The sequence below is a fragment of the Nerophis ophidion genome, linkage group LG10 (genome assembly GCF_033978795.1).
Source record: "Nerophis ophidion isolate RoL-2023_Sa linkage group LG10, RoL_Noph_v1.0, whole genome shotgun sequence".
NCBI classification, from domain to species: Eukaryota; Metazoa; Chordata; class Actinopteri; order Syngnathiformes; family Syngnathidae; genus Nerophis; species Nerophis ophidion.
This window is the reverse complement of record NC_084620.1, coordinates 68,039,017-68,064,937: the sequence shown is the minus strand read 5'-3', so window position 1 is coordinate 68,064,937 and position 25,921 is coordinate 68,039,017. Positions and strand designations below refer to the sequence as shown.

Sequence of the window (25,921 nt, the reverse complement as noted above, 5' to 3'; positions counted from 1 at the left end):
TAGATCCACTGTGGACTGGACTCTCACAATATTATGTTAGGTCCACTATGGACTGGACTCTCACACTATTATGTCAGATCCACTATGGACTGGACTTTCTCACTATTATGTACATCCACTATGGACTGGACTCTCACAATATTATGTTAGGTCCACTATGGACTGGATTCTCACACTATTATGTTAGATCCACTACGGACTGGACTTTCTCACTATTACGTTAGATCCACTATGGACTGGACTCTCACACTATTATGTTAGATCCACTATGGACTGGACTTTCTCACTATTATGTACATCCACTATGGACTGGACTCTCACAATATTATGTTAGGTCCACTATGGACTGGATTCTCACACTTATGTTAGATCCACTACGGACTGGACTTTCTCACTATTATGTACATCCACTATGGACTGGACTCTCACACTATTATGTTAGATCCACTATGGACTGGACTTTCTCACTATTATGTTAGATCCACTATGGACTGGACTCTCACACTATTATGTTAGATCCACTATGGACTGGACTTTCTCACTATTATGTTAGATCCACTATGGACTGGACTTTCTCACTATTATGTTGGATCCACTATGGACTGGACTCTCACACTATTATGTTAGATCCACTATGGACTGGACTTTCTCACTATTATGTTAGATCCACTATGGACTGGACTCTCACACTATTATGTTAGATCCACTATGGACTGGACTTTCTCACTATTATGTTAGATCCACTATGGACTGGACTTTCTCACTATTATGTTGGATCCACTATGGACTGGACTCTCACACTATTATGCTAGATCCACTCAAAGTCCATTGCACCGGTCGCCCGGTAAATTTGTGTTTGCAATAAATAAATGACACATTTAACACATGTATTTAATTCTAATTCCAATTATCAAAATAATTAAACAGTTCTAAATAATTAAATGTACTTTTACAATTCATGAATGACACATTTACCAAATTTACGTATTTAATTCCAATTATGATTAAAATAATTAAACGGTTGTAATTAAATGTATTTTTACATTAAATAAATCACTGACATGTATTTATTTAATTCCAATTATAATTAGTTAAATACTTAAATATTTCTGAATAATTTAATTTACTTTTACATTACATAAATGAATGTCATGTATGTATTTAATTCCAATTAAAATAATTAAAATATTTGAACAGTTCTAAATAATTACATTTACTTTTATATTAAATAAATTAATGACACATCCATCCATCCATTTTCTACTGCTTATTCCCTTTTGGGGTCGCGGGGGGCGCTGGTACCTATCTCAGCTACAAAATAATTACATTGACTTTTACATTAAATAAATGGACACATTTAACACATGTATGTATTAAATTCCAATTATAATTATTTAATGACACATTTAAGTTCAATTATTTAAAAGCTTTATTTATTTATTCCAATTTGTCCCATACGACCCTATATAATCACGTAGCCAAACTATAGTCCCTTTGCCCACATATAATTCCGTGTAAATCCTGTGCCCAAACAAAGAATCCTACGCGTTGGAGTCTCTGTGTTCAATTATGGGGTCAAAAAAAGTTGCGAGTTCCAGCACTTTGATGAAGGTGAGAACCACCTTTGAATTTGAGGGGAAAAAACTGCAAGGTCTTGTCATTGCCTACTCTCTATTTATCACTGTCAAATAATCATCATCTATAAAATGTGTTTTGTGTTAATATTTGTATGGATTCATGTTATTTGTCGTGGAAAAGATTACCACTGTTTTCATACGATTCGGTTTTCTTTTAATTACTTATGAAAACCGAGGTACATTTCTACCTTTTGCGTCCCTTTTTTTTAGTGTTTGACTATTTTGTTCGCAGCAACCGATGAAAACAGCGACTCGGAGAGCGAGTTTGAAGAGCGAGCCAAAGGTAAATAAAGAACAAGTCCTGAGGGTTTTAACAATGACGACATCCTCCTCAAGGGACCACATGTGTTCTCCCCCAGCCCATCGCCAGCGTCTGGTCTCAGTCCAGTCCATCCTGAGTCGGCCAAGCCCCACTCAGGTCCAGTACAACGCCGGGAGAGGCTTTCTGGACAAGAACCACCGCCAGCTCTTTGAGTACTTCCTGGTTGTGTCACTGCAGAGGTCAAAAGCCGGCGGTCCTTATGTGCCGCAGGTCACCCAGCAGTTCCCCCTGAAGGTAATTTGGCAATAATTGCTTTTAAACATTGTTTGTTTTTTCATCAATCAATCGATTATTCATATAGCCCTAAATCACTAGTGTCTCAAAGGGCTGCACAAACCACAATGACATCCTCGGTAGAGCCCACATAAGGGCCAGGAAAACTCACACCCCAGTGGGACGCCGGTGACAGGGACAATGATGACTATGAGAAACCTTGGAGAGGACCGCATATGTGGGCAACCTCCCCCTCTAGGGGAACCGAAAGAAATGGATGTCGAGGGGGGTCTAACACGATACTGTGAAAGTTCAATCCATAGTGGATCCAACACAACCGCGAGAGTCCAGTCCAAAGTGGATCCAACACAGCAGAGAGAGTCCCGTCCACAGTAGAGCCAGCAGGAAACCATCCCAAGCGGAGGCGGATCAGCAGCACAGAGATGTCCCAGCCGATACAGAGGCGAGCCGTCCATCCTGGGTCCCGACTCTAGACAAGCGGTCCATCCTGGGTCCCGACTCAGGACAGCCAGTACGTCATCCGGACCCCCTCCACAAGGGAGAGTGGGAGAGAAGAGAAAAAGAAAAGAAACGGCAGATCAACTGGTCTAAAAAGGGAGTCTATTTAAAAGCTAGAGTATACAAATTAGTTTTAAGATGAGACTTAAATGCTTCTACTGAGGTGGCATCTCGAACTGTTACCGGGAGGGCATTCCAGAGTACTGGAAAACGCTCTATAGCCCGCAGACTTTTTTTGGGCTCTGGGAATCACTAATAAGCCGGAGTCCTTTGAACGCAGATTTCTTGCCGGGACATATGGTACAATACAATCGGCAAAATAGGCTGGAGCTAGACCGAGTAGTATTTTATGCGTAAGTAGTAAAACCTTAAAGTCACATCTTAAGTGCACAGGAAGCCAGTGCAGGTGAGCCAGTACAGGCGTAATGTGATCAAACTTTCTTGTTCTTGTCAAAAGTCTAGCAGCCGCATTTTGTACCAACTGTAATCTTTTAATGCTAGACATGGGGAGACCCGAAAATAATACATTACAGTAATCGAGATGAGACGTAACAAACGCATGGATAATGATCTCGGCGTCGTTAGTGGAAAAAATAGAGCGAATTTTAGCGATATTACGGAGATGAAAGAAGGCCGTTTTAGTAACCCTCTTAATGTGTGACTCAAAGGAGATAGTTGGGTCGAAGATAATACCCAGATTCTTTACTAGGTCACCTTGTTTAATTGTAAAATGTTAGAGTTGTATTATTAAATAGAGGTCGGTGTCTAGCAGGACCGATAATCAGCATTTCCGTTTTTTTGGCGTTGAGTTGCAAAAGTGTTGGAGTGTTGTAAAAAAATGTTGCCTTTGTCGCAGTTGGAGCGAAACATCAAATTTATGAAGGAGACGGAAGATCAACTAAGGATTATTCCCAAATTTTGCTTCCCAGATGTCAAAGACTGGGAGCCCGTGGAGAGCTACACAAGGTAACCCAGCTGGCACACAACATTGAGAACTTGTTGAATTAGGTTCTGACATTGAGCAACTCAAAACATAACATTAGAACAACTTGCTTTTTGACGACGTTTAATCAATGTTGGGTTCCGACGTCGATTTGACCATTGAATTTTTGTCCGTTTTCCGACCAAAATTCAACAAAACCCAAAACCAGTGAAGTTAACACGTTGTGTAATTCGTAAATAAAAATTCAATACAATGGTTTGCAAATCCTTTTCAACGTCTATTCAATTGAATTCACCGCAAAGAAAAGATACTTAACGTTTGAACTGGTAAAAACGTTATTTTTTGCAAATAAAATCCCCATTTCCATATGAGTTGGGAAATTATGTTATATGTAAATATAAACGGAATGCAATGATTTGCAAATCATTTTCAACCCATATTCAATTGAATGCACTACTAAGACAAAATATTTGATGTTTAAACTCATAATTTTTTTTTTGTTGCAAATAATGATTAACTTTGAATTTCATGGCTGCAACACGTGCCAAAGTAGTTGGGAAAGGGCATGTTCACCACTGTGTTACATCACCTTTTCTTATAACAACACTCAATAAACATTTGGGAACTGAGGAAAGTAATTGTTGAAGCTTTGAAAGTGGAATTCTTTCCCATTCTTGTTTTATGTAATGTTTCAGTCGTACGCTTCATAATGCGCCACACATTTTCGATGAAAAACAGGTCTGGACTGCAGGTGGGCCGGGAAAATACCCGCACTCTTAATTTACAAAGCCACGCTGTTGTAACACGTGCTGAATGTGGCCTGGCATTCTCTTGCTGAAATAAGCAGGGGCGTCCATGGAAAAGACGGCGCTTAGATGGCAGCATATGTTGTTCCAAAACCTGTATGTACCTTTCAGCATTAATGGTGCCTTCACAGATCTGCAAGTTACCCATGCCTTGGGTACTAATGCAACCACATACCATCACAGAGGCTGGCTTTTGAACTTTAGGTCGATAACAGTCTGGGTGGTTCGCTTTCCCTTTGATCCGGATGACACGATGTTGAATATTTCTAAAAACAATTTGAAATGTGGACTTGTCAGACTACATAACACTTTTCCACTTTGCATCAGTCCATCTTAGATGATCTCTGGCCCAGAGAAGCCGGCGGCGTTTCTGGATGTTGTTGATAAATGGCTCTCTCTTTGCATAGTACAGCTTTAACTTGCACTTACAGATGTAGCAACCAACTGTCGTTAGTGACAGTGGTTTTCTGAAGTGTTCCTGATCCCATGTGGTGATATCCTTTAGAGATTGATGATGGTTTTTGATACAGTGCCGTCTGAGGGATCAAAGGTCACGGTCATTCAATGTTGGTTTCTGACCACGCCGCTTACGTGGAGTGATTTCTCCAGATTCTCTGAACCTTTTGATGATATTATGGACCGTAGATGTTAAAATCCCAAAATTTCTTGCAATTGCACTTTGAGAAACGTTGTTCTTAAACTGTTTGACTATTTGCTGACACAGTTGTGAGTTCTTGTGAAAGACTGAGCATTTTTTGGGAAGCTGTTTTTATAGCCAATCATGGCACCCACCTGTTCACAATTAGCCTGCACACCTGTGGGACTTTCCAAATAAGTATTTGATGAGCATTCCTCAACTTTATCAGTATTTATTGCCACCTTTCTCAACTTCTTTGTCACGTGTTGCTGGCATCAAATGCTAAAGTTAATGATTATTTGCACAAAAAGTGGCTGGAGATAGGGAAGTCTGGGCTTCCCTGCTTAGGCTGCTGCCCCCGCGACCCGACCTCGGATAAGCGGAAGATGATGGATGGATGGATGAAATTGTTTATGAGTTTGAACATCAAATATGTTGTCTTTGTAGCATATTCAACTGAATATGGGTTGAAAAGGATTTGCAAATCATTGTATTCTGTTTATATTTACATCTAACACAATTTCCCAACTCATATGGAAACGGGGTTTGTATAATCAATGTTGTATCAATGTCCCATCACAACAATTTTAGCCATCGTTTATTGGAAAAAAAATATATATAAGAAGAATATTGTAAAAAGTGAGTCAAGTTCCCATGTAAATGTGTTTTTAAATGTTCATTTATGTTCCCTCTAATGAAAAGTTCTCCTTTGTATTGACCGGAGAGGATGGCAGCAGACGCTTTGGATACTGCAGACGTTTACTGGTAAGTTAAAAAAAAAAAAAAATGGAGTAAATATAAGTTGGCTGCCACTGAACAGGAAGCGGCCAAATACCGCTATGACGGCTGAATAAATAACTGTGAGAAGAAGAAAAAAAAAGTTGACATCCCTGTGGGAAAACAGGAAGTGTGTGAGTCTGGGAAAGTGTGCATGGGTTGTATGTGTGTGTATATATGTGTATTAATGTGGGGGAGGGAGGAGTTTAGGGGAACCATGTGTTAATATTAGTCAGGACTGCACTGTTATACTAAGAAGGGTATTTAATATTCTTCTTGCTGAAGTCAGTGAGCATAATTAAGCTTGAGAAACTTTGGGCACGTGACGATTACACCCCGAGTTCCGAGGTTTATCAGAGTCGATTCTGGATTCAACACGATTCCTCGATTCAAACTGATCCTCAAAAGTTATTATTTGGTATAATAATTATAGCTCGATTGGTAGAGTGGCCGTGCCAGCAACTTGAGGGCTCCAGGTTCGATCCCCGCTTCCGCCATCCTAGACACTGCCGTTGTGTCCTTGGGCAAGACATTTTACCCACCTGCTCCCAGTGCCACCCACACTGCTTTAAATGTAACTTAGATATTGGGGCAGTATAGCTCGATTGGTAGAGTGGCCGTGCCAGCAACTTGAGGGTTCCAGGTTCGATCCCCGCTTCCGCCATCCTAGTCACTGCCGTTGTGTCCTTGGGCAAGACACTTTACCCACCTGCTCCCAGTGCCACCCACACTGCTTTAAATGTAACTTAGATATTGGGGCGGTATAGCTCGATTGGTAGAGTGGCTGTGCCAGCAACTTGAGGGTTCCAGGTTCGATCCCCGGTTCCGCTATCCTAGTCACTGGTGTTGTGTCCATGGGCAAGACACTTTACCCACCTGCTCCCAGTACCACCCACACTGCTTTAAATGTAACTTAGATATTGGGGCGGTATAACTCGATTGGTAAAGTGGCCGTGCCAGCAACTTGAGGATTCAAGGTTCGATCCCCGCTTCCGCTATCCTAGTCACTGCTGTTGTGTCCTTGGGCAAGACACTTTACCTGCCTGCTCCCAGTACCACCCACACTCCTTTAAATGTAACTTAGATATTTGGGGCGGTTTAGCTCGATTGGTAGAGCGGCCGTGCCAGCAACTTGAGGGCTCCAGGTTCGATCCCCGCTTCCGCCATCCTAGTAACTGCCATTGTGTCCTTGGGCAAGACACTTTACCCACCTGCTCCCAGTGCCACCCACACTGCTTTAAATGTAACTTAGGTATTGGGGCGGTATAGCTCGATTGGTAGAGCGGCCGTGCCAGCAATTTGAGGGTTCCAGGTTCGATCCCCGCTTCCGCCATCCTAGTCACTGCCGTTGTGTCCTTGGGCAAGACACTTTACCCACCTGCTCCCAGTGCCACCCACACTGCTTTAAATGTAACTTAGATATTGGGTTTCACTATGTAAAGCGCTTTGAGTCACGAGAGAAAAGCGCTATATAAATATAACTCACTTCACTTGGGTTTCACTATGCAAAAGCGCTATAAAAATATAATTATAATAAAACCTCTTCAATACAGGTGACAGGTTGGAAAAGCTCCCTCTGGTTGCATGGAGGTAGCCTAAAAAAAGTATATTTTTTAAAAGTGCTTTTTAAATTTATATATATATATATATACAGTATATCCATTTCTACTGCTTATTCCCTTTGGGGTCGTGGGAGGCGCTGGTGCCTATCTCAGCTACAATCGGGCGGAAGGCGGTGTACACCCTGGACAAGTCGCCACTTCATCACAGTATATATATATATATATATATATATATATATATATATATATATATATATATATATATATATATATATATATATATATATATATACATACATATTTTTTTTTTCTTTTTTAATTGATTTTTAAAAAAATCATGAATCGAGTGGGATCTGAGCAGAGGATTTCTTTGTGGCTGTGTGCAGCCCTTTGAGACACTTGTGAATTAGGGCTATATAAGTAAACCTTGATTGATTAATTGATTGATTTATAATCGCGATGAATAAGAATCACGATTCGGATGTGAATCTATTTTTTGTGCTCCCCTATTGTAACGTCGATAAAGCAAATTTATTGGATGTTATTAAAACCTCTGAGATCGGTAGGTTGGGAGTTCAAACCCCGGCCGAGTCATATCAAAGACTATTAAAAAAATAGGACGCTTTACCTCCCTGCTTGACACTCAACATTAAAGGGTTGAAATTGGGGGTTAAATCACCAAAATGATTGCCGGGCGCGGCCACCGCTGCTGCTCACTGCTCCCCTCACCTCCCAGGGGGCGATCAAGGGTAATGGGTCAAATGCTGAGAATAATTTCGCCACACCTCGTGTGTGTGTGACAATCATTGATACTTTAATTTTAACTTTAGTCTAGTCAATGGCCAGCACCAGTCAGAAGTTTAGAGGCACGTTCATATGTTATCAAATTTACAAGGTGTGTCCTTAAACAAATAATTCAAACAAATTTGATTATTTTTTCCAGCCTAGTGGGAAAGGAAAACGTCTGCCAGAGGTCTACTGCATTGTTAGTCGTCTTGGCTGTTTCAACCTGTTCTCTAAGGTACAAATTTATGCATTATATTATATACACCGTATTTCCTTGAATTGCCGCCGGGCATATAGTATGCACCTGCCTTGAATTACTGTTGGGTCAAACTCGCTTTGCAAAATAATTAGCACATGCTTTAGTATTACCGCCGGGTCAAACTCGTGATGTCACGAGTGATACTTCTCCTGTCATCATTTTCAAAATGGAGGAGGCTGATTTCAATACGGGTAATTTGAAATCGCATAAAGGGAAGAAGATTAAGAACTATTCAGTAGGATTTAAGGTCCAAGCTATTGAATACCGGTATGTTAAAAAGTACGGTAAGCAGCTATGTTTTATTAATATACTTGTGGAGCCGATGGTCCGACAGACAGGCAGGACACGCTGGAGCCCGGCCCAAGATGGCGGCGAGGAGACAGCGAGCAAGCGGAGAAGCGACCTGGAGTGAGGCTTTATTGAAAAATAAACAAAGTCAAACTGCTCAAGCCATGTCCTTCCCTGGTGGTCCTGGGAACCCGCAAGACGACCGCTTGATACCGTCACAATACCGTAGCTGCGTCTGTCAAATATGAGTCATTAAATGACTCCCGCCTCCTGGTGGTAGGGAGCGCTAGTGATCCCTCTTGCGACTACTCGGCTGCAGAAGAAGTGAAATGAGTGACGTGAATTGTGCTGGGGCCAATATGACGCGGCGGAAGCTCGACGGACCTTTTAGGATGTAACACTCCTATGCTGGCTATGTAAACAACTGGGCTGAAATAAAGCTTGTTCCAGTCCTAAATACAGAATGTATTATATATACAATAACACTTCATGGTGGAAGCGGTGGGATAAAGAGATCTTCCACGGAGCAGAACGGGAAGGGGAGTTGTCTGAGGATAATTCTGTTGTCGCCCACACTTGAGGAGCCGAGCTAACTGATAGCCGTTTTCTAAACTGGACTTTCAATCGAAGTGTGACGTAATAAAGGAAGATCTCCATCGAGACAGAGAGAGTTTTAAAACTGAAAAAATATAAGGAAGACTTCTATAAACAAGTTGTCGATTTTGATCAGAAGGAGCTGCGCATGGATATAATAAAAGTTTTTTTTTTTTAAATAAAATGTGCTTTTCATGATGGTATCCTTACATCACAGTCAAATTTTTACTGCATACCTTTGGTAAGTGCCGGAGTGAGAAGAGGTTTTAAAATAATTAGCGCATGCTTACTTTTACCGCATGCCTTTGGTAAGCGCAGGAGTGAGAAGAGGTTTCAAATTGATTAGCGCCCTGGCGGCAATTCAAGGAAATACGGTATATTTTTTAATAGTAATTACAATTTGATTAAAGATTGCAAAATCTGTGAGACAGCCACATTTGTATCTTAGTCTCACGTCACCGCCTATGCCGCTCACAGCCACTAGAGGGCGGACTTAAAGTGTATTTGGGGTTGTTGTGTGCTTGTGCTGCAGGTATTGGCTGAGGTGGAGAGGCGCAGGGCTCTGTCTCCTGCTCTGGTGCAGCCCTTTATGCGAGCCATCATGGAGGCTCAGTGTCCGGCTCCGGGCAGAACCATCACCATCAAAACTTTTCTCCCCGGCTGCGGCACCGAGGTGACTTTGCTCAGAGAGCCCGCGCCGTATTTGTTGGAGAAGCGAATGAACTTACGACTCCCTGCTTTTCGATCTCAGGTGATGGAGCTGTGCCGGCCGTCCGACTCCCACTTGGAGGATGTGGACTTTGAGTGTCTTTTCTCCTGCCTAAGTCTGAGACTTCTTCTCAGGGTTTTTGGTTCCTTGCTACTGGAGCGCAGGGTCATCTTTACTGCTGACAAACTAAGGTTCGGACTTATTTCACAATGGTCAAGAGGTGAACACTGCATGTCCTCCAAGAACAATAACTGATGTACTAAACCCAAAACCAGTGAAGTTAGCAACGTTTTGCAAATCCTTTTCAACCTACCGTATTTTTCGGACTATAAGTCGCAGGTTTTTTTCATAGCTTGCGACTAATACTCAGGAGGGACTTATGTGTGAAATTAACACATTACCGTAAAATATCAAATAATATTATTTAGCTCATTCACGTAAGAGACTAGACGTATAAAATTTCATGGGATTTAGCAATTAGGAGTGACAGATAGTTTGGTAAAGGTATAGCATGTTCTATATGTTATAGTTATTTGAATGACTCTTACCATAATATGTTAGGTTAACATAGCAGGCACCTTCTCAGTTGGTTATTTATGCCTCATATAACGTACACTTATTCAGCCTGTTGTTCACTATTCTTTACTTATTTTAAATAGCCTTTCAAATGTCAATTTCTGGTGTTGGGTTTTATCAAATAAATTTCCCCCCAAAATGCGACTTATACTCCAGTGCGACTTACATATGTTTTTTTCCTTCTTTATTATGCATTTTCGGTAGGTGCGACTTATACTCTGGAGCGACGTATACTCCGAAAAATACGATATATAATTTATTATTATTATTTTTAATTATTGTAATCACTTGTTTTTGTTTTTTTAATAGAGTTTTGAAAATTATGAATCGATTTAGTACCGGGATGAGTAAAAATCACAATTCAGATGTGAATCGATTGTTTTTGTGCACCCTTAATGCGTGTTATCCATAGAAAAATGGGCTATTTGAGGTATCTCACACAATATAATGGTTAGTTAGTGATGGTGACCCAGTTCCCTAATGGCCCACTAATCTGTGTTTGTGTCAAGTTGAATTGTTGAATGAATGGTTTATTTTCAGCCATGCAAACAAAACAAGAGACTGACATAAAATACAAAATAAATATATAAATACATTATATTTACACCTACATTGAAAACATTGCATGTGACTAATCTTTTGTAGATGTCAAGATTGGCTCAAAAGGGAGTGGGAAGAAGTAAACATATTAGGTCCCACCCCTATACATATACAATATATACAGTATATACAATATATAATACAATAATATGTATAATATAATTCAATTCAGTGGTTGCTGCGTAGATGCTATATATTATCTATATATAATACATTTTAATTCACACACACTTACATATATACATATGTACACACATATATACACAACACACACATATATACAATTTATATATATATATATATATATATATATATACACACACACACATATATGCATACATACAATACATACATATACACACATAATCACATACATACACACATGCGTATACCCAAAATACACACATATCCATCATACACACACACACACACACCTATATAAATACTTATATATAATATACACTTTTGTCTAAACATTATTAACAGTTTATGGTGCCTATGGGAACAAGCTTTCATTTTGACTGTGCTATTAGTGGTTAATAGTGGTCCTTTTGTACATATTTGAGGGGCCATCGCTTTTAGAATGAGGACCTATGAGCGTGCAATGATTGTGTGTCGGCCCCCTGACCTGTATTTACAGTCACTTTACTGTGCTGCGTGAAAATCCTAATCCTCTTCCTGTCGTCTTCGTCGGCGTCCTGTATGTTTTGCACGCCCACATCACTTAATCCAAGGATGCATGTTACACTTTGGCGATGCAGTATTTTCCCCCATTGTGCTCCCTTTGCACACCAGGCCCATTGAATAAATTAGCAAAAAACAACAGCGCCGTACGACAATGTGACTTGTGTTGAAGGTTGAGGGCCAAAAGAAAAGCGTTTAAGCTGTTTTTGTTTTAATTTAAAAAATGCGACTTATATGTTTTTTTTCCCTTCTTTATTATTCATTTTCGGTAGGTGCGACTTATACTCCGGAGCGACTTATACTCCGAAAAATACGGTATATTCAATTGAATAGACTGGAAAGAACTGGTAAACTTTGTTATTTTTTTCAAATATTAGCTCATTTTGAATGTCATGCCAACGTTGATTAGACCAGTGGTCCCCAATTGGTACCGGGCCGCAGAATTTTTTTTAAATTAATTTTTATTTAAAAAACAAAAAACAGAAAAAAAAACTTTTCTTTTTAAATTTAATTTTATTTTTATCAAATAAACATAAAAAACACAATATACACTTACAATTAGTGCACCAACCACAAAAACCTCCCTTTTTCATGACAAAAACTTCCCTTTTTCATGACAAAGAAAAAAAAAAAAAAAGGACCCCCCCCCCGGGCCGCGTGACAAATTATTAAGCGTTGACCGGTCCGCGGACACAAAAAGGTTGGGGACCACTGGATTAGACCATTGAATTTTGGTCATTTTCCAACCAATAATTCTACAAAACCCAAAACCAGTGAAGTTGTCACGTTGTGTAAATGGTAAATAAAAAAAGAATACAATGATTTGCAAATCATTTTCAACCTACCGTATTTCCTTGAATTGCCACCGGGGCGCTAATTAATTTAAAACCTCTTCTCATTCCGGCACTTACCAAAGGTACGCAGTAAAAATTTGAGTGTGATGTAAGCTTGGACCTTAAAACCTACTGAATAGCTCTTAATCTTCTTCCCTTTATGCGATTTCAAATTACCGGTATTGAAATCAGCCTCCTCCATTTTGAAAATGATGACAGGGGAAGTGTCACTCGTGACGTCACGAGTTTGACCAGGTTTGTAATACTAAGCATGCGCTAATTATTTTGGGAAGCGAGTTTGACCCGGCAGTGATTCAAGGCAGGTGCATACTATATGTCCTGCGGCGATCCAAGGAAATACGGTATATGTTTTTTTTCCTTCTTTATTACTGTATGCATTTTCGGCAAGTGCGACTTATACTCCGGAGCGACTTATACTCTAAAAAATGCGGTATATTCAATGAAATAGACTGCAAAGACAAGATAGTTAACATTCGAACTGGTAAACTGTTATTTTTGTCAAATATTAGCACATTCAATTGAAGTCACTGCAAAGACAAACTACTTAACTTTGTTATTATTTGCAAATATTAGTTCATTTGGAATTTCATGCCTGCAACATGTTTCAAAAAAGCTGGCACAAGTGGCAAACAAATACTGAGAAAGTTGAGGAATGCTCATCAAACACTTATTCGGAACTTCCCACAGGTGTACAGGCTGATTGGGAACAGGTGGGTGCCATGATTGGGTATAAAAGCAGCTACCATTCAATGCTCAGTCAGTCACAAACAAGGATGGGGCGAGGGTCACCACTTTGTGAACAAACGCGTGCGCAAATTGTCCAACAGTTTAAGAACAACATTTCTCAACCAGCTATTGCAAAATAATTAAGGGATTTCACCATCTAAAGTCCGTAATATCATCAAAAGGTTTCTAGGATCAAGAGAAATCACTGCACTGAATCTTTTCTATTCATATCGCCATACAAGGTAGAGACGCACACCCTTATTACTTATTATTTTCCAGTTCCTTGTTACAGCATGTCCAAAAAAAGATTAGGTAGAAGCAGAGTTTAATTAATCTTACCCCTTTTACAACTAAATGAACAATGCATGTTGAAGTTGTGATTAAAGGCCTACTGGAATGAGATGTTCTTATTTAAACGGGGATATCAGGTCCATTCTATGTGTCATACTTGATCATTTCGCGATATTGCCATATTTTTGCTGAAAGGATTTAGTAGAGAACATCAACGATAAAGTTGGCAACTTTTGGTCGGTATTAAAAAAGCTTTGCCTGTACCGGAAGTAGCAGACCATGTGCGTGTGACGTCACCGGTGTGGAGCTCCTCACATCTGAACATTGTTTACAATCATGGCCACCAGCAGCGTGAGCGATTCTGACCGAGAAAGCGACAATTTCCCCCAATTAATTTGAGCGAGGAGGAAAGATTTGTGGATGAGGATAGTGAGAGTGTAGGACTAGAAGAAAAAAAAAAAAGATAAGGGCAGCGGGAGCGATTCAGATATTAGTCACATTTACTAGGATAATTTTGGAAAACCCTTATCTGCTTATTGTGTTACTAGTGTTTTAATAAAATTATAAAGTCATACCTGAAAGTCGGAGGGGTGTGGTGACCGCCAGTGTCTCTAAGTGCAGCCATGGAGGAGCCAAGAAAGTCGCAGCTGCCTCTTTGACAGCTGCAGGGAGAACGACACAAGCTCCGCTCATGTTTACGGTAAGAGCCAACTTATTACCACAATTTTCTCACTGAAACCTGCCGGTTGACATGTGGTAGAGAAACATGTTCGCTTGACCGCTCTGTTTCATATTAAAGTTTCACAACAAACAAAGAAACACCAGCTGTGTTTGTTATGCTAGAGCTGGCCGAAATACACCGCTTTCCACCAACAGCATTCTTCTTTGACGTCTCTATTATTAATTGAACAAATTGCAATAGATTCAGCAACACAGATGTCCAAAATACTGTGAAATTATGCGATTAAATCGGACGACTTTTAGCCGTGAGTGGTGCTGGGATAAAATGTCCGCTCCAACCAATAACGTCACAAGCACGCGTCAACATAAGTGTCATCATTCCGCGACGTTTTTAACAGGACACTTGGCAGGAAATTTAAAATTGCAATTTAGTAAACTAAAAAGGCCGTATTGGCATGTGTTGCAATGTTAATATTTCATCATTGATATATAAACTATCAGACTGTGTGGTCGCTAGTAGTGGCTTTTAACATGAATTGATTAACGTGGACCCCGACTTAAACAAAATGAAAAACTTATTCGGGTGTTACCATTTAGTGGTCAATTGTACGGAATATGTACTGAACTGTGCAATCTACTAATAAAAGTATCAATCAATCAATCAATCAAAGGGTTTCAGTAGGTCTTTAAAGGCCTACTGAAATGAGATTTTCTTATTTAAACGGGGATAGCAGGTCCATTCTATGTCTCATACATGATCATTTTGCGATATTGCCATATTTTTGCTGAAAGGATTTAGTAGAGAAAATTGACGATAAAGTTCGCCAATTCTGGTACTTCCTGAAAAAGCCTCGCCTTTACCGGAAGTCGCAGACGATGACGTCACATGTTGATGGCTCCTCACATATTCACATTGATTTTAATGGGAGCCTCCAACAAAAACAGTTATTCGGACCGAGAAAACGACAATTACCCCATTAATTTGAGCGAGGATGAAAGATTCGTGTTTGAGGATATTGATAGCGACGGACTAGAAAAAGAAAAAAAAAAAACGTGTTAAAAAAAACAAAACGCGATAGCATTGGGACGTATTCCGATGTTTTTAAACACATTTACTAGGATAATTCTGGGAAATCCCTTATCTTTCTATTGTGTTGCTAGTGTTTAAGTGAGTTTAATATTACCTGATAGTCGGAGGGGTGTGTCCACGGGTGTCTTGACGCCATGTCGACGGCAGCTGTACAGACGACACAAGCTCAGCTGATATCCGGTGTTGTGCCAAATTATGCGCGAAATCATTAAAGAATCACAATTAATCCATCCATTAATATATCCAAAGTAAAGACAACTTGGATTATTCACCTTGTTATGTACCTATTTATGCCGAAAGAGGCGATTTTAGCCGAGTTTAGCTACTTTTCGAGACGGGTGACGCAACCGAGTGACGTAAGCGCGCTCCCGCCAGGGGGTGCATTTTACGGCGGGGGTGCATAATTCGGCACAACACCGGTAAGTGACGACTTTTTAACCACAATTTTCTCACCGAAACCTGCTGGTTGACATTCGGTTGGGATCCATGTCTGCTTGACCGCGCCCTGATCCATAGTAAAGTTTCAGCTCCGGGAATTTTAAACAAGGAATCACCGTGTGTTTGTGTGGCTAAAGGCTAAAGCTTCCCAACTCCATCTTTCTACTGTGACTTCTCCAATATTAATTGAACAAATTCACTAACAGTGTTACAAAAAAGATCAGTTAGAATAATACATAATGTTGGATATAAAGAACATACAAACCCTTTATTTATTGAATCAAAAATACTGAAATTCCACGACATAGTGGAATTGCAAACAGCTAAAATGATACACAAAGCAAACAATAACCTGCTTCCCAAGAATATACAACAATTCTTCCCAACAAAAGAAGACAAATATAATCTTTGAGAAAAATGTAATTTCAAACATTTGTATGCACGTACAACACTTAAGACCTTTAGTGTTTTAGTATGTGGAATTAAATTATGGAATGGAATAAGCAAAGCAATTCAACAATGTACTAATATCATCCACTTCAAGAAACTCTTCAAACTGGAAGTGTTTACAAAGTACAAAAAAGAAAAAACATGATAAATATTCTGATTTTATTCACCCATTCATTCTCAAAATAATCTTAACTCATCGTATGGAATAAAACTTACTTCACCATTTATCAATTTTATTTTATTTTATTGTGATTACTTATGGAGTAAACATTATGAATACATTGAGAACAGGAAGTGAACAAAAGTTTTAGCAACTGTTATGTAAAGAAAAGGGGTAGGATTAAATAAGCTCTGCTTCTTCCTACTCCTTTTCAAACATGCTAAAGGGAAACTGGAAATTGTGATGTATCATGTTGTATGCTTGAATGTTCCAAATAAAGTCAAACTCAAATTGCAAAAGATTCAGCAACACAGATGTCCAAAATACTGTGTAATTATGCCGTTAAAGCAGACGACTTTTACCTGTGTGTGTGCGTAGCGCTCATACTTCCTAAAAACCCGTGACGTCCCGCGTGCACGTCATCATTACACGACGTTTCCAAGACGAAACTACCGGTAAATTTAAAATTGTAATTTAGTAAACTAAAAAAGCTGTATTGGCATGTGTTGCAATGTTAATATTTCATCATTGATATATAAACTATCAGACTGCGTGGTCAGTAGTAGTGGGTTTCAGTAGGCCTTCAAAGGGACAACTCAATACAGACTCCATCCTCACTTCCTGCTCTGTGTCAAAATACTTTTGCCTATAAAGCAATTTTCGATGCAGTCTCTGGCTTTAACAATTTTTTCTCACTGAATAGTAGAAAATGGATGAATGAATGAATTGCAAAATAGGTGCCGAGTAGAGATACGCGGATAGGCAATTATATTATCCGCATCACCAAAATCGTCATCCACGCCGTCTACCCGAACCACCGTTTTATCAGGACCGTACCCGCCCGCCAACCGCCCGCTGAAATACATCAGAGGTTGGCCACCTTTACCATTCACAGAGCTATTTAAATCTGTTTCACAGAGTAATGAAGTCAATTGGGGCCGCTGACGTTCTCGCGACTAATCAATTGCGTTCAATCTGATGACAAGAATATGGGCGTGCTGTGAAACCATTGCCTTTGACAGCTTAAACAACATGTACGAACCGATTGTTGGTCCAGCAACATGTTGTGTGCAGCATCCGCAATCTCACGTATGAGATTGAAAGGCATACTGGGTGACACAGAGTACACTAATGGTTGTGATATAAACAATTTTAAAACTCTTAGTAATATGCACCACGCTTTGAAGCCACACCAATTAAGAACGACAAACACATTTCGGGAGAACATCCTCACAGTAACACAACATAAACGCAACACAACTAATACCCATAATCCTTTGTATTCATGACACTTCCTGAATATATTTTACACCCCTGCGCCCCCAACCGCGCTCATCTTGCACGGGGTGGGGGTGTATAAAATAGTCAGGAAGTGTCATGAATACAAAGGATTATGGGTATTTGTTGTGTTGCGTTTATGTTGTGTTACTGTGAGGATGTTCTCCCGAAATGTGTTTGTCGTTCTTAATTGGTGTGGCTTCAAAGCGTGGTGCATATTACTAAGAGTTTTAAAATTGTTTATATCACAACCATTAGTGTACTCTGTGTCACCCAGTATGCCTTGCAGTCGCACACACAACATGATGCTGGACTGACAAGCAGATCATGTATGATGTAGAAGGCGACAAAGCCAATGACTTCATAGCGCACATTAATACTTAATATCTGGGTGACTGCCGGCAGTCATTCAAGAGAATAATAGCGTCTCTATTGACTTCTTCGCTTTATGACACGGGTCTTATATGGCTCTTTGAATGGCAAAAGATACCGATCCCAGAACCACGTATATCAAATATCTCCGGATGGTTCAACCGCCACCCGCCCGAATCTAATTAAAATCTATTTTTACGTCATGTCAACCGCCCGACCTGGGGTTTACCCGCGGACGAGACCGCAAACCGCGCATCTCTAGTCCCGACTCACACTGTCAAACCACAGCACCTCCATGTGGACAAAACTGCTAACTACACCCCCTATATTCTGTTACTCTTGTTTTCCTCTGAGCCTGATTAAAACGGCGATATTGCAACGTCTCTCCCTGCAGTACCCTGTCTCAGTGCTGCAATGCCGTGGTGGCGCTCCTCTACCCTTTCGCATGGCAGCACACCTACATCCCCGTGCTCCCTTCCGCCATGCTGGACATCGTGTGCACCCCCACCCCTTTCATCATGGGCCTTCTCTCCCCGTCCTTGCCGCGGCTCGCTGATCTACCCCTGGAGGAGGTTATCATTCGTCACTTTTGATCTTTCACCGATAAAAAGCGCTCTAAATGCTCCTTTCCTCTCTGCACAGGTTCTGGTTGTGGATCTCATGAAGAGTCGGATTGTAAAACAGGTAGGTTACTCACAAAAACCTTCATGTCCAGACCCCATATTTGAATGCGTCACTTTATAGCTGGAGGATGAAGACTGCATCCTGCCTCCTAAACTTCAATCCGCTCTGGAGAATGTTCTGGAGAGGAGACGAGAGCTCGCCAACGGTAAACCTTAGCATTAATAAACGCCAGCATGAGCAGCGTTAATCTTCTCTCTTCTGTAGACCATCCTAGCACCCTTGTGTCCGAAGCCTTTGTGCGCTTCTTCGTGGAACTGGTAGGACACTATCCTCTCTTCTTCTTCGAGGACGAAGCCTCCTCCTTCCGAGGGTCCCCCGTCCCTTTCTCCTTCCAGCGGGAGGCCTTCCAGAAGGCCGTGCCCTCAAAGACAGTGCGGCGTTTCCTGGAGGTCTTCATGGAGACGCAGATGTTTGGATGGTTCATACAGGAACGGGAGGTCCAAGGGCCCATCCTGCGAGGTAAATACTAGAGATGTCCGACAATGGCTTTTTTGCTGATATCCAATATTGTCCAACTCTTAATTACCGATTCCGATAGCAAACGATACCGATGTAGTTATCAGTAGCCAGAGGAGCCTGTTCAGTGCTAGACTGCTTCATCCCAAGCGCAGGACTAATAGACTCAAGAACTCCTTTGTCCCACACGCCATTAGACTGTACAACTCCTCTCTGGGGCGGGGGGTGGGGGGGTACTAGGATGACAGGGGATGCAAAACAATAACAGTGCAATAGGTTTTCATAACATGGTCACTACTGCCTACTTTGTCTTGTTATATTCTTATTTCACTGTTATATTGTTATTCCCATTGTTGCTTTTTATCTTTTTATTCTTATTGTAATATTTCTCTATTTTGTTTCCTTTTAAACCCCCATTATTTACTTTTTGCTTTTTTTAAATTGATCTCAACTCTGTACACTGCTGCTGGAATTTTAATCTTTCTGAAGGAACTCTCCTGAAGGAATCAATAAAGTACTATCTATCTATCTATCTATCTATATATATACAGTCGTGGAATTAACACATTATTATGCCTAATTTTGTTGTGATGCCCCGCTGGATGCATTAAACAAGTGGTTCTCAAATGGGGGTACACGTACCTCTGGGGGTACTTCAATCAATCAATCAATCAATGTTTATTTATATAGCCCCAAATCACAAATGTCTCAAAGGACTGCACAAATCATTACGACTACAACATCCTCGGAAGAACCCACAAAAGGGCAAGGAAAACTCACACCCAGTGGGCAGGGAGAATTCACATCCAGTGGGACGCCAGTGACAATGCTGACTATGAGAAACCTTGGAGAGGACCTCAGATGTGGGCAACCCCCCCTCTAGGGGACCGAAAGCAATGGATGTCGAGCGGGTCTAACATATACTTGAAAGTATGCCAAGGGGTACGTGAGATTTTTTGAAAAATATTCTAAAATAGCAACAATTCAAAAATCCTGCAGTATAGCTCGGTTGGTAGAGCGGCCGTGCCAGCAATTTGAGGGTTGCAGGCAGTGTTAATTTTGACAGCAAAATTTGATTTAGTTTTAGTCATAGTCTTTTGACTAAAACGTAATTTAATTTTAGTCATAATTTAGTTATTTAAATAGTTTTAGTCTTGGATGATGTGATTGTCAGTGGCTTGAACACCAAACACCGCTCATATGCCCGAGCAACTGCAGGTGAACAGAATGGTGGGGATGAGTCCACGACGGAGCTAGAAAACCTGGAGCAACAGGTCCTGCAGTTTTTTCAGTCTAAGAACATTGAAATAGACAGTAATGCTATCTCTGCCTGTCATACCCTCCCTCGAAGGGATAACTTGGCAAAACAAGCAATTATTATAAGGTTTACGAACTGGAAAGTAAAAACTGATCTTTTGAGACAGTCTAAAAAGTTAAGAGGTATGGCAGTGTACATTAATGAGCACTTAACAAAAAAAAACTCGGACATAGCAAGACAGGCTAGGGCCCTAAAGAAACAAGGGATCCGCTTTGAACTGAACTCTCGCGGCTGTGTTGGAGCCACAATGGATTGAACTTTCACAGTATCATGTTAGACCCGCTCGACATCCATTGCTTTCGGTCCCCTAGAGGGGGGGGGGGGGCCCACATCTGAGGTCCTCTCCAAGGTTTCTCATAGTCAGCATTGTCACTGGCGTCCCACTGGATGTGAATTTTCCCTGCCCACTGGGTGTGAGTTTTCCTTGCCCTTTTGTGGGTTCTTCCGAGGATGTCGTAGTCGTAATGATTTGTGCAGTCCTTTGAGACATTTGTGATTTGGGGCTATATAAATAAACATTGATTGATTGATTGATAGTCTAGTTTTAGTTGACGAAATATTATAAGACTATAGTTGACGAAAAATACAGTAGATTTAGTCGACAAAAGGGTAATATGTAAACCAGGGGTGCCCACACTTTTTCTGCAGGCGAGCTACTTTTCAATTGACCAACTCGAGGGGATCTACCTCATTTATATATATCATTTATATTTATTTATTTATGAAAGAGACATTTTTGTAAACAAGTTAAATGTGTTTAATGATAATACAAGCATGTGTAACACATATAGATGTCTTTCTTTCACGAAGACAAGAATATAAGTTGGTGTATTACCTGATTCTGATGACTTGCATTGATTGGAATCAGACAGTAATGATGATAACGCCCACATTTTCAAATGGAGGAGAAAAAAAGTTGTCCTTTCTGTACAATACCACATGAAAGTGGTTGGTTTTTGGCATCTAATTCATCCAGCTTCCATACACTTTACAAGAAAAACATTGGCGGCAAATTCCGTAGCTTGCTTGATTGACATTCACGGCACCCGAGGGTCTTGTGAGATGACGCTGGCTGCTGCCAGTTCATTATTATGAAAAAATGACAGAGGAAGGCCAGAAACACTTTTTATTTCAACAGACTTTCGCGCCGTCCCTTCCGTCAAAACTCTAAAGGCCGACTGCACATTTCCTATCTTCACAATAAAAGCCCTGCTTCATGCTGCCTGCGCTAACAAAATAAGAGTCTCGGAAAGCTGGCGTGCACAAGTGATGTGCACGCCAGCTTTCTGAGGGATCGCTTGTGCATGCCAGTTTTCCCAGACTCTGTATTTAGTTAGCGCAGGCAGCATGAAGCAGGGCTTTTATTGTGAAGATAGGAAATGTGCAGTCGGCCTTTAGAGTTTTGACGGAAGGTACGGCGCGAGAGTCTGTTGAAATAAAAAGTGTTTCTCGCCTTCCTCTCGGTCATATTTTCATAATAATGATCTTGCAGCAGCCAGCGTCATCTCACAAGACCCTCCGGTACCGTGAATGTCATTTAAGTGACGTCTTGGTGAAGATTGATGATCACTCATTTTTAGGTCTATTTTTTTTAAAAGCCTGGCTGGAGATCGACTGACACACCCCCCGCGGTCGACTGGTAGCTCGCGATCGACGTAATGGGCACCCCTGGTGTAAACTTTCCATTCAATTTCTGAAAGTTAAAGCAAAACAGCGGAAAAATCACCGATACAAGTCGTATTTTGATGAAAATCATGTCTCAAATTTAGTATTTCACGAGTAAGCCGTGTAATAAACGGGATAACGTCGAGTGAGTTGTATGTTGTGGAAAATGCTTACCTGTGTGTGGATTCCGGGGTGATTGGACTGTAAATGTCGCTTCAAGTTTGTTGTGTTTTTTCCCCGTAATTCTCACGCTGCATTTCTTACACTGAGTCTTGTTATCTTTGACGTCAAATATAAAATTTCCCTATATATGTCCTCTCTCCTCTTCCTCCCCGGCGTTGACATGTCTTCTGCCGCGCATTCCCGGGTCAGTCTCAAACGCAAACTAGGTTTACGTAACTTCCTTACCACGTCGCTCTGATTGGTTCTCTTCCCAACTCCTCCCGCCTCTTTCTAACGAAATGAGTTCCGATTGGATCTCGTCCCTGGCAGACATTTTCGTCTCGTTTTTATTCGTTGACGAATATGTCAATACACCTCGTCATCGTCTTAGTCCACGTAAATTATTTTTCATTTAGTTATTGTCTCGTTTTAGTTAATAAAAAAAGGTCGTTGACGATAACTATTACGGAATTTTTTTCGTCAACAAAATTAACACTGGTTGCGGAAGAAATGAATAAATTAAAAAATGGTTTGATAAAAACAGGCTATCCTTGAATCTCAGTAAAACTAAAATAATGCTATTTGGTAACAGTAGAAAAGAGCATCAGACACGAATACAAATTGATGGAATAGATATCGAAAGGGTAAAAGAAACCAGATTTTTGGGAGTATTAATAGATGATAAAATGAACTGGAAATCTCATATACAAAACATACAACATAAGGTGGCAAAAAATATTTCAATAATGAATAAAGCAAAATACGTCCTGGGCCAAAAATCACGTTGTATTCTCTACTGCTCGCTAGTGTTACCATATCTGAGTTATTGTGCAGAAATATGGGGAAACAACTACAAACGTGCATTACATTCGTTAACTGTGTTACAAAAAAGATCGATTAGAATAATACACAATGTTGGATATAGAGAACATACAAACCCTTTATTTATTGAGTCAAAAATATTAAAGCTCGATGACTTGATAAAATTGCAAACAGCTAAATTGATGTACAAAGTAAATTATAACCTGCTACCAAAGAATGTCCAACAATTCTTCTCAACTAAAGAGGAGAAATATAACCTTAGAGGAAAATCTAACTTAAAACATTTGTATGCCCGTACAACACTTAAAACTTTTAGCATATCAGTATGTGGAATTAAATTATGGAATGGATTAAGTAAAGAAGTTAAACATTGTACTGATATGAGCCAGTTTAAGAGGATGTTTAAATTAATAGTGCTTACAAAGTACAAAGAAGAAGTATTATGAGAAACACTTTCAAACTTATTGAAAATAAGATATTTTTCATCTTAGTATGTTAATAATGACTGAAATAATTAAGTACATGTTAGAAAACTGCTGTGTTAATCACTCATAGATGTCATTTTGCTACTTTGATATTTTGCTGTAAAGAAGGTCAGTGAATGAATGTTTATATTGTGGGCGCTCTGAAGTGGAAAAGGGGTAGGATTAAATAAGCTTTGCTTCTTCCTACTCCTTTTCGGACATGATGTATTGTGAAATGATGAATTTAACTGATGTATAATGTATGTATGTCATGTTCGAAATAAACTAAGAAAAGAAAGAAAAAGAAAGAAAGAAAGGTTCGAAACCCGCTTCCGCCATCCTTGTCACTGCTGTTGTGTCCTTGGGCAAGACACTTTACCCACCTGCTCCCAGTGCCACCCACACTGCTTTAAATGTAACTTAGATATTGGGTGTCACTATGTAAAGCGCTTTGAGATAGAGAAAAAGCGCTATATAAATATACTTCACTTTATAAATGTATTTATTGAAAAATAGCAACAATTCAAAAATCCTTTATAAATATATTTATTGAATAATACGTCAACAAGATATGGATGTAAGTTCATAAAGTGTGAAAAGAAATACAACAATGCAATATTCAGTGTTGACAGCTAGATTTTTTGTGGACATGTTCCATAAATATTGATGTTAAAGATTTCTTTTTTTAGAATTAAGTTCATGAATCCAAATGGATCTATATTACAATCCCCAAAGAGAGCACTTTAATTTGATGATTACTTCTATTTATAATTGAATCACTTGTTTATATTTCAACAAGTTTTTAATTATTTTTATATCTTTTTTTCCAAATAGTTCAAGAAAGACCACTACAAATGAGCAATATTTTGCACTGTTATACACTTCGATGAAACAGAAACTGATGACATAGTGCTGTATTTTACTTCTTTTTTTTTCTTCACCAAAAATGCTATGCTCTGATTATGGGGTACTTGAATTAAAAAAAATGTTCACAGGGGGTACATCACTGAAAAAAGCTTGAGAACCACTGCATTGAACAATGTAACAAGGTTTTCCAAAATAAATCAAGTCAAGTTATGGAAAAAAATGCCAACATGTCACTGCCATATTTACTATGAATAGATGAAGACACACAACAGTAAGTGGCTGCTCAGATAGTGGCAAACAGAAAAATGTCTCACAAATGTTTCAACAGTTTGAATGTTTGCCTATCTTATTGATGTCATTGTTATCTCCTCAGGGCTTTTTGAAGTAAGGGTGCAGGAGTATCTGGACACCATCCATGAGAGTGAACACAGAAGGATTAACCGCTTTCTCAAAGGCTTGGGTGAGGATAAATATACATTTGCCTAAATAACTCATATTTATTTACTGTAGTGATCCTGTGGCCAACTTCTGTCAGCTCTTTTTTTAATTTTTTTTTTATTCCAGGGAACAGAATGAAGTTTTTATCCAAGAAATAAAGAATGGAGGCAACGCTGGCTGTATTATGGATGCACGTTAGCAACATTGCACTGAAAATATCACCATCAAAAGTGTTGCTATTTAAGAAAATAAATAATACATGTTGGGTGTTTTGAATAAAACAGTATTTGTTTGAAATCATGAAATTAATTAATCTAATTTAGATTATATAAAAAAAAGTCATAGTTAGCAGAATCCACAAGGGGGCAGTAGTAGTTTGTCACAGTCAAGCCCATCTTTAGGAACACACAAGATACTTGAAAAATGTAGTAAGCTCAGCTGCAAGTTACTTTTGATTAAATGTAGCTAAGTTACAAGAGAATATATTTCCAGTAAATTGTAGCAAGCTCCACTACAAGCAAATGTAGCTTGCTACATCAAAGCTACATATATCATGACCCCCCATACCAGGGCTACCAGTTTGATACACACTTTAATAAATTGCCAAAAATAGACAATTTGCTCAATTTATCCGTGTGTTCATTTATTAATTTAATTTAATGTGATTTTAGTAATTTAATTTATTTTTTCTATGTATTGTTTTTGTTTTTTACTTGATAGGCAAGTAAATACTGTGCATAGAGTTGGATGCAATAAATGTTGCACATGCTACATTATTCTTATTTTGATCTTT

At 39.6% G+C, this 25,921-nt stretch overlaps 2 protein-coding genes across 7 annotated transcripts in view; one reads left to right on the top strand and one right to left on the bottom strand.

The window, feature by feature from the left end:
- Positions 1 to 22,717, bottom strand: part of slc37a3 (solute carrier family 37 member 3) — a 69,404-nt gene extending 46,687 nt beyond the window's left edge. For all 6 annotated transcript variants that reach the window (XM_061914526.1, XM_061914528.1, XM_061914522.1 and 3 more), the window contains exon 1: positions 22,550 to 22,717. The gene's annotated coding sequence lies outside the window, so the exon portion shown is untranslated. The remainder of the gene's footprint in view (positions 1 to 22,549) is intronic.
- LOC133561214 (DENN domain-containing protein 2A-like) overlaps positions 1 to 25,904 on the top strand; it is a 34,890-nt gene extending 8,986 nt beyond the window's left edge. The window contains exons 7-19 of the mRNA XM_061914532.1: positions 1,870 to 1,920; positions 1,997 to 2,193; positions 3,548 to 3,657; positions 5,773 to 5,842; positions 8,360 to 8,437; positions 9,876 to 10,016; positions 10,095 to 10,243; positions 18,647 to 18,824; positions 18,895 to 18,936; positions 18,997 to 19,081; positions 19,141 to 19,395; positions 25,064 to 25,150; positions 25,255 to 25,904. Coding sequence (XP_061770516.1) covers positions 1,870 to 1,920; positions 1,997 to 2,193; positions 3,548 to 3,657; positions 5,773 to 5,842; positions 8,360 to 8,437; positions 9,876 to 10,016; positions 10,095 to 10,243; positions 18,647 to 18,824; positions 18,895 to 18,936; positions 18,997 to 19,081; positions 19,141 to 19,395; positions 25,064 to 25,150; positions 25,255 to 25,286 — 1,475 coding nt within the window. The 3' untranslated portion in view covers positions 25,287 to 25,904. The remainder of the gene's footprint in view (positions 1 to 1,869; positions 1,921 to 1,996; positions 2,194 to 3,547; positions 3,658 to 5,772; positions 5,843 to 8,359; positions 8,438 to 9,875; positions 10,017 to 10,094; positions 10,244 to 18,646; positions 18,825 to 18,894; positions 18,937 to 18,996; positions 19,082 to 19,140; positions 19,396 to 25,063; positions 25,151 to 25,254) is intronic.
- Positions 25,905 to 25,921: the final 17 nt, after the last annotated feature.